Genomic DNA, 10,000 nt, shown 5'->3' with positions numbered 1-10,000 from the left:
AAATGGCCTAATGTTGCTGATGATTCGTAGGATGAACATTGTTTCTTTTCGTTTCTATTTCTAACACACGGTTTTCGAAAGTCAGATGGCTGGCTGTCCAATATTATGATATTATGCCGATATTTTTAGCGTTGTCCGAAAGGGGAATTGCACTATCATCAATTGTTAGGCTGTGTTTTTCACTTAGACTTTTGTTTGATTTCTTTTGTCCACAAATAAAAAGGACTTCGGTCTTATCACCGTTCAATTTCAATTTATTCTGAGTCATCCGTGTCTTTATATCTTTGATGCAGTCTTAATATTTTGCAATATTGAATTCGATACTCAAATTTGATAATGCAGATATGGACACGTGGTCACGATGACAAAGCTGACACGCATCCAGCAGAACTCGAAAAAGAGGCTCTGACGAAACCTGCCTTTTAAATAAAAAAAAATAAAAAGATTTCGGCTGAAAATTTTTACCCTTATTCATATTGCGAGTATCGATGGCCTTCAATAACTCCCAACTTGTCAAAAATGATGAACACCAGACTTGAATGGGATTTTGGTGGGTCATGGACTGTACGATATGACTGAAATGTCTGAATAGAAATTACAACAACAAAAAAAAAACTAACAAAACAACAAAGACAAAAAACAAACCCCAATCCCCCCGCCCCCCCCCCAAAAAACCCAACAAAAAACAAAAAAACAACAACCCCAAAACAAACCAACAAACAACTAACTGGTCCATATTATAAAATAAGTGTTTCGATTATCTAGCAGAAAATGTGTCAATTTGGCGGGATTAGCATCCACTAAAAGTGCCCGGATAATGTTTCAAAATGTCATTCCACCAGTGATTTACCAAGTTTTTCATTATTTGTGAATTAAAACTACATCACATCGTTTTAATCACTAAAAGTTTTGCTAAATAACTATGCAGATATGATTGTCTTACAATTTCTACATTAATTCATTTAACGCATTTTTAATTTTCGGTTTTGTTTGTCAGAATAAAAACTTTTTTGTATAATATGTTTTTCTACTGGAATTTTGTAATTAATATAATTTTTTCTCATGACACCAACAAGCCAAAATTTAATATTAAAAAGTATTTCGGACTTAGTACCGATGTATTCGAATGCGCATCATAACATAATGTGTGCGGTATAAAATCCGGCACTGGTACCATTAGGTTGATATTACATAAATAGAACTATAGCTAAGCGGTCACCAATTTCATCTAAATTCACAACAACAAAAAAACATTAAAAAACAAAAAAACAAAAAAAAAAAAACAAAACAAAAACAACAACAACCCCATTTAATTTCAAGTTTCAAGTCATTGATTCCGTTATGGGGTGATGATTGTCCTCGAATTTCTGTTACTTAATCACTTCGAATTATAATGAGCGATAGACGAAGAGAGTCACGTCCCTTAGCACTTTGCGAATAAGACCAAAAATAAAACTAAAACGCTTGGAGACATTCCTTTTCGATTCTTTAATTTTTAAAATTTATTTTATCTAAGGAGTCTACCCGTGTAAAGTTTCTAATGGATGACGAAAGGTATTTTTTCGCATTGTTTTAAAACTTTTATTCTATGATTCCCACTCGTTTAAATTGCATAATTTAACATCGAGTCTTGAGAGTGAGTGAGAGTGACGATGAAAATGTGAAAATTGAAAATGAAAGTCTGATCCCAAGCGTCGGTAAGGGTTTCGGAAGCCGATGTACAATCTTTATTAATTTTGTTATAACTGTATGATTTGGTCACACCACTTGCTCACGTTTTTACTATCAATGTAGCTAAAAACTGTTCTTGTCCGGGAATGTCGTCGTCGTAGAAGTAGAGTCAAAGAAGAAAAAAACGCTGTGATTATCCCCAGACACCTGTCTGGGGATAATAAAAATTTGTTATCCCCAGACACCTGTCTGGGGATAACGAATTTTCATTATCCCCAGCCGCATATTTGAAACTCCGCTCTTTTAAACAATTATCCACATTCCAGAATATGGAATGTTTCCAGATGCACATAGAAATAAGGAAAGTTAATAAAATATCTATAAAAACATAAAATTAACATAGTGTTTTTATGCACCTCCGTTGACGGTGTATCTTAACGGATCGTTTTTATACACCTCCGTCACGCATGCGCATTCCACCCAATTTCATTAGCGATATTGTGTTTCTGTATTTGGACATGGCGAAAGTTATATTGTGACATCTGTAGGATGTCTTTGTTAATAAATTTATATAAAAATATTAATAACTTAAAAAATCGAAATATAAAACCAGAAAATAGAAGTTGCATTGAAGGTAAAATAATGTTTTAGAAAGACCTTGTTAAATGTGATGAACAGTCAGGTGGCTCCGTAGCGCAGTGGACAAGCTGTCAGACTCCAACTTTGAAAGTACCGGGTTCGATTCCCAATGTTGACTTTCTTTTTTTTTTTTTGGATTTTCTTTGTTTTTGTTTGCTTTTTTTTTTCTTTCTTTTATTTTTTCAAAAACTTTTTATCATGTTTTTAAAAAAAAACTTCGATTTTAATTATCTAAAATTATTTATTTATTTGAGATCAGTATGTGTGTGCCATGTTTCTTTTTACTTTTGATTTTTAAAATTATTGTTATTATTCTTTAATTTATTATCATTGTACATCGGTAATCACTAAGCAGCGTGCTAAACTACAATCTAAAACTATTTAAACCTCATGGACGTATGCAGCAACAACTTTACCATCACCGCCAACGGAGGTGCATAAAAACGGTGCGTTTTTGTACACCTCCAATGGAGGTGTATAAAAACGGTGCGTTTTTGTACACCTCCAACGGAGGTGTATAAAAACGCCACCTAAAATTAACCAACATTAAAATCAGTTGTTACTACATATACACAATATGCGTCGACTTCGAAGTAGGTGTCATGGCCGAATGGTTTAGTCGTCTGCCCTGGAAGTTTGACCATAATCGACGTTGTGGGTTCGAATCCTGGTAACGTCACTTTTTTTTTTTTTTTTTTTTTAAATTCCGTCTTCTTTTTACAGAACGTTGAAAGGGATAAATGTCCCATCCATCCTCCCCCCACCTCTTTTTTATTATTAAACTCTCTCTCTCTCTCTCTCTCTTGTTTTTTTCTAGTTTCTAGCAAATATATTCGTCCCCACTCCGATCTCAAATAGTGTCTAAAAAGAATAAATAATTATAAAGCAAACAAACAGAAATATTCAGAGAGCGACCAAATGGTCAGATAGAGGAGAAAAAAAAAACAATAATTGTGTTAAAAATAAAAACAATAATTGTTTTAAAAATAAAAACAATTTAAGAAATTCATGCTCAGAAACGGAACATTTACATAAAGGTTTAGCAAACAAAAAACTCTAAGGTTTAGGTCAAAATATAAAAAAAAAAAAAAAGAAAAAGAGAGATTTCCCTCGGAGCAGGGAATAGTGTTAACAATAATAATAATAATAATAATAATAATAATAATAATAATAATAATAATAACAATAACAATAATAATAATAATAATAATAATAATAATAATAATAATAATAATAGTAAAATAATAATAATAATAATAATAATAATAATAGTATGATAATAAGAGTATTAATAATAAAAATAATACTATTATTGATAATAATATAATAATGATTATGATGGTAATAGTAATAATAATAACAAATATTACAATAATTATTATTATTATTATTATTATTATTATTATTATTATTATTATTATTATTATTATTATTATTATCATTGACCAAAACAAAAAAACAAAAACAATAGATCTAGAGCAAATTAAATAATGAAATAATATTATCGGAGAAATAAAAAATTCAACTGATTAAAAAAAAAACTCTTGCTCGGAACTCGGAACAAAAGTGAAAACAATAAAAATCAATTGGGAAGAAAGAAAGAAAAGTAAAAAAAAAAAAAAAAAATGAGTAGGAAGGGGGGGGGGGGGGGGGGGGGGGGGGGGGGTCGCGACTGGGTCGAATCTGTGCAGCTAAAAGGAGTAAAATGAAAGGTGGCCTTACCCACTGAGCTGCCTATCCACACCGCTATCGGAATATTTTAAATTCATATATGAGCTAAACATATTTCCACCATTTTTGCTTCCTTGTTTTGGTAGTTATTTTCATCTCTAATTCGAATAAAAATATGTTGTTGGATCTAGTTCTGTGGACGTGTGATACTAAATTGTATTGTCTTGTGCGAAGCAGACAGGAAAATAACAGGCGTGGGTTTTGGGGCGAACAACACCATGGCCTAGGAATTCGTCCGCGACATAAAAATTATTCCCGGTCGTCCCCAAAATTGTGGCCAGAATGAGCAAATTATAGAAACAAGAGATGATCAATAAAGTTAACAGGTAGGTTGGTAATGAAAATTTAAATGGTTGGTGGACTATGAACAGATTTGATGATTAACAACTTTCTTCCTGGTTGAAAATAAAAAGTCGAATTGCCAGTTTGACGTTTTCAGATCAAAGTAACAAAAGAAATTTCATTGATCCATTTGCTTTAAAATATTTTTTTTAAAAAGAGCTGGATTTGACATTTGATCACTATTTACTTTCATCTTGTGTTAAATATCACTTGATATATTAACTGTTTTGGGACACAACCACTAGTATTTTTTCCAGAATATTTGGTATTTTTCACGCCTAGTTTGGCATTTTGCATAAAATCTTTCTGCCCACTTGCTACATGCGTCTGGGGATAGTATCCTCAGACAGGTGTCTGGGGATAACAAAAATTGGTTATCCCCAGACACCTGTCTGGGGATAACGAATTTTTATTATCCCCAGACAGGCGTCTGGGAATAATGACAGCCAGAAAAAAATGACAATATTTAATTTTAATATGTGACATGTGGCTATCGCCCCATGCATCATGAACTTAGCTCTAATGCTCATTTTGTGGTGTTGCACTGTGGCTGATGCCTGGGTTATCTCTTGTCTTTTCTTGAGATAAACCTTGCCTTAGATTAGAAAAGTTTCCCTGGAGATGAATACAATTAAAAAGGAATTTTATTATTATTAATTATTATTATTATTATTATTATTATTATTATTATTATTATTATTATTATTATTATTATTATTATTATTATTATTACCTATTATTATCTATTATTATTATTATTATTATTATTATTATTATTATTATTATTATTATTATTATTATTATTATTATTATTATTATTATTATTATTACGAATTGTTTTGTTCTCTCTTTTCAGTGTGTGTCGTAATGTTAGATCGGCAAACTGAACACTACAGAAAAGAAATAAAAAATCAAGATGAGTGTAGGTTGGATGAGACAGGCACAGTTTCGACCTCAGGGTCGTCTGGACAACCATTGGCTTAAATACGACATACAGGTTTGTATAGCTCTATTAGGATCTTATTAACTCCAAACTTTTAAAAATCGTACCTTCGTCAAGGTTATCAACTAGTTCACATAAGATAAACATGGCTCTCAATTTTCCGCAGATCTGCTGAAGTCTATGATTTCTGAAATTTTGAGTGATTCATAGCTGATTTGTGAATATGGGCTTCAGGCGTTCACAGCCCCTGGAGTCTTAATCCCCAGATTTCTCAACAGCAGCAGTGAGACGTAGATATCCAACCCTCTACTTCTATCCTATCAAACAATCAAATTTAAGTTATCTTTCCAGATTTAGACGAAAGATTCAATCCTAAGCATGAGATTGACCCTGACACAATGCAGTGGAGTCGGCTTAAGATAAACTTTTTTGTTTTAGTTCCAAGGAGTTTATCTTAAGCTCACTCCACTGTATTATGTCCGGGTCAATCTCATGCTTAAATTTAAACGTTTTGAAAAGTTACTATAGTTTTAAAAAAACCCAAAAGCTTGAAGTTTGTAATTCCAATCGTTTTAACTTTAACTCAGTTTGCTTCATCTGGTTTCCCCCATTAAATGCCTGATTGTCGTGGTTGGACAAATTTGTTTTTGATTTAAAAGATATATTAAAAAGTAGAAACACTCAACAGAGAACCTAACATGTTTCAGATAGCCGACATATATATATATATTATAATAAATTTTTTCTCTGCGGATTTGTGAAAGTTGCGGTGATGGGACTATAGGGCCTTTTATAAAAATATGACCTAAAGACTTGAAGATGATTGGTTGATGTTGACGAAATCTTGTTTTATAAATTATCTTCATGGCTTGTTGAGGCAATGGTTTCTTGTGATGCCTCATGAAAGGACAAAATTGTTTTAATGTCAATAACATCTGAATCGGGTATGCATGAATTTTTAAAACTAAATTATGTGTAAAAATTGGAAATGAAAAAAATGGTAGGAGACATTGCGACCATTATTATTATCATAATAATAATAATAATAATAATGATAATAATAATAATATTAGTTATTGTTATTCTCTCTAGTCATGTATGACAAAAGATGGCTTGAGTCGACTGTGGAATCAGTTAGTCAAAGACAAGGAGTTGTCTGTGGAAGATATTCACATCAATAGCGCTGGGGCGTTGGCAAAGAAGGGTGAGTACAGTTTAATAAAAATGTTTAATGTAGTCTGAATGTGTTGCTTTGAAGTAAAGCTATTGCCTAGGACTCACATTACGACCTGAATTAAATCTGCAGTTTTGAGCTGGTACAAAGCATTGCTGTGTTGTGTTTGGAAGTGATTTGCTAGATTGATCTCTTAGATGTCAGATAGTGCTTTTTGATAACAAAGCATCCTATCTATCTAAAGGGTAATAAGCAATTGTTTCTGTCTCAAAGCGCTTTATTAAGGGTCTTTGACCAATAGCAACACGTAACATTTAGAACGAGACATGACACTTGTTAAGCGATATTCCAATATTTTTTTCTCGATAGAGGCAAGGCTGCTAACAGCCAGGTTCTCATTTTATACCTGAGTACGGTGAGAGAATGTGAGTCAAGAGCCTTTTCCAAGAACTCAACTATGGGCGAAGCGAGGCTCGAACCCAGGACCGTCAGATCTGAAGGCTAATGGAGGGGGAGGGGAGGTGAGGGGGGGGGGGGGGTGAATGCTGTAAAAATAATGGGGCTTAAAGGCAATCATTCAAAATTTTTCTCCCTTTTCAGTTTTTGGCATCATCAGCACGGATTTACTGTTAGTCTAAAGAGTAATTCAATTGTGCATTTGTTGTCACTTTGGATTTGATGTAGCAATGCTTTGTCACCCGTTTTCTTTTGCCTCATCATTGTGTCTTGGTGATGTGAGTTCCTCATAGCCATTAGCTGTAAACTTGCTCTGTCAACTTTCATCACCAAAGCACACCAAGGAGAACATGTCATACAACTTGGTATATACTCCAAAATGGTTGAGTGTTTTAATTTTCCGTATAAGTGACTCTTTGCTCTGTCTGACACTATATCATACACACCTTTTCCCCGATTTTCCTTACACTAGTGCCTTTCCCCAATAAGTCCTGGGTGGGGTGGGCAGGGAGACACTTACTGTGTCTTCTATCCCCCTATATCTGTTTTCCAACATGCTTTCTGTCTTTGTCTTGGAATGAGATTACTTGGTTTTTTCCTGGCCCTGGCTGGATACCCTGGCTGAGAGGGAAACAGTCAAATGTATAGTTAGTGTTTTGGAAGATGATATTTTTTGTCTTGTAAATCATCTCTCTCTTATGCACTGTGTTATGTTTTGTTTACATATCATATATAATTTGGATAAATTTAAGTGTATTCCTCTTAGTGGGGACATGTGCTTGCGTCTGGATGAGACTTTTAGGTGATCTCAAACTAAGTACTTTGATATTGTGTTCTTGGAGTCTACATCTGTTTCCTATTTGAACCAATTCCCCTTTGTCTCACCTTTTCTTGGGTGCCTTAATTGTAATTCTAGAACTGTTTACTATCCCATTTTCTTCCTATATACTGGCGCTGATATGACCTTAATGTGTTCCAAGCGCCATAAAACCCTTAAAAACAAAAACAAACTAGTAGTCATTTTGAAAAGATCTTCCTTGAATCGTTTAAATTATTTCTGCTCTTTTACTTCCACCTATTGCATTCATTGTGATCTATTGGTTGGTTTTGTTGCAGCATGATTATTATTATTTTTTTCAATTGTGCTTAACCCTCTTCTTACCACCCATAGGAAAATCGTCACATTCGTTACGATACAACCAACATTTTTCTTATTCAAATTTCTCTTGTACATCATGAATTTTAAAAAAAATCAACAGTGTGTTGTAGAAAGAGCACGCTTTACTAAGGAATTGTGTATGGCAAGAACTTACTGCTATTGTGTTTGAGTGATAAAAAAATCTATTTTTGTGTTAGTTGGGTGTGGTGTTTTGGGGAAAATCCTGAAAATGGCTGGTAAGGAGAGGGTTAAACAAGAAACTAGGGAGCAAGCACTGGTAAAAGATAAAGGTCTTAACAAGTGTGTATGGAATGGTGCCAGACAAAGTGACAAAGAGTAGTACAAGAATAAAAACCATCCCAAAAAATCGATCCCCAGTCGAGGTAGACTGATTTTTTGCCATGTTTTTTTTTTTTTTCTTTCTTATTGTATTTTTCTTTCTTTCTTCGTCTGGCACCTTTCTTACACACGTATTCAGATCTTGTACAAGAATATCATTTGCTAGCCTATCGACGTTTGAACTTTTTCGTTTTTATTTTTGTTGTTTATTTTATTTGATTAGAAAGGATGGCTAGCTGTCCTATATTTGGATAAGTTTCCTTTTTTAAAGAAAAGTAAAGGTGACAGAAAGATTATGCCTATTCTCGTTTTAAAATAATGGCCCAGGCCAATCCAAATCGACTGTATGTAATCATAATTACTTTGTAGTGTACTACATGCTTTTGCGTTTTGACTTTTGAAATATTTGGGTTTATTTGAACTACAGTATACAAGGTTCCTCCTTATCCCCCCCCCCCCCCCCCCCCCCCATTATCTTCCTCATCATCATCACCCTCTGTCTCCTTCGTTTGATTAATTCTTCCCTATTCATTGCCCGATACGCTCTTTGATCCCAAACACCCAGTAAAAGTGAGAGAGAGGAATCTGTTTCTGAGTTCTATTTTTGTTCTTGCGTTCTGCAAGGCTTGCTGTCTAACTGGTGGATATTATAACACACGCATGTGGGCTGTTTCAAAACTTATTTGATCAGATTTTCTCACTTTTTCAAAAGAGTCCAAACCAAGTTTTGTTTTGCATGCAATGTCAGATTTTCATGTAAACCTTTTTAACTAAAAAAAAAAAAGAATGATCTTTGAGTGAAAGCTGTCAAATAAATTATTTGTCTGGTAAATTTATTGAACCCTTTTATAAAAAATAATATAGGATAACCACTTATTGTCCTTAAACGTCGACCAATTTTACGAAAGTGAGACCAGAGGATGTGGCAGACAGACAATGATGAACTTTAAGTCTCTCTAATTTATTATCTTGTTTGTTGTATACCAGAGATGCTAGAGCCGTTACGAATTTCTAAGGGAATTACATATTTTTGGCAAGCCACCATTTTCATCTGTGATTGGTGTTCGATTTTATTCATGAAATGGGGACTGTGCTGGATTACACTTTTTTAGTTTTAGAATTACACCTGTTAGGCGATGTTACAATTGGACAGAGACAATGCTGTTAACGGCCAGGTACTCATTGTACACCTGAGTACAGTGAGATAATGTTAGTGAAGAGCCTTTTCCAAGGACTCAACTATGCACCGAGCGAGGCTCGAACCCAGGACCTTCCGATCCGAAAGCGAGTGTCATACCACTAGACCACATAGCCCCACTGCAATTTGGTTTTGATAATTTGGATTGTTGACAAATACAAATGCAGGTATTGGCTGCAATTTGGTTTTGAGAAACAAGATAAAGATGCAGCACAGCTTGTCATTATGTTCTATTTTGGCTGTAGTCTACCTGATGAATGCTTGCAAGGTTGCCAATTTTCCGTATATTTATGGAATTCCTTATATTATAAACCCTCGGTATATTTTCCAATCAACTGCTAATTGGGA

The 10,000-nt window shown here is 33.9% G+C and overlaps 1 protein-coding gene across 1 annotated transcript in view; it reads left to right on the top strand.

The window, feature by feature from the left end:
- Positions 1-1,435: 1,435 nt before the first annotated feature.
- LOC144971662 (E3 ubiquitin-protein ligase HERC2-like) overlaps positions 1,436-10,000 on the top strand; it is a 177,195-nt gene continuing 168,630 nt past the window's right edge. Inside the window, 3 exon segments of the mRNA XM_078912736.1 lie at positions 1,436-1,554; positions 5,240-5,380; positions 6,419-6,530. Coding sequence (XP_078768862.1) covers positions 5,300-5,380; positions 6,419-6,530 — 193 coding nt within the window. The 5' untranslated portion in view covers positions 1,436-1,554; positions 5,240-5,299.

The sequence above is a fragment of the Berghia stephanieae genome, chromosome 4, assembly GCF_034508935.2.
Source record: "Berghia stephanieae isolate SIO BIC M18660-M18661 chromosome 4, UCSD_Bste_1.3, whole genome shotgun sequence".
NCBI lineage: Eukaryota > Metazoa > Mollusca > Gastropoda > Nudibranchia > Aeolidiidae > Berghia > Berghia stephanieae.
The sequence above is the reverse complement of the archived record's forward strand: the minus strand, read 5'-3'. Positions and strand labels throughout refer to the sequence as shown.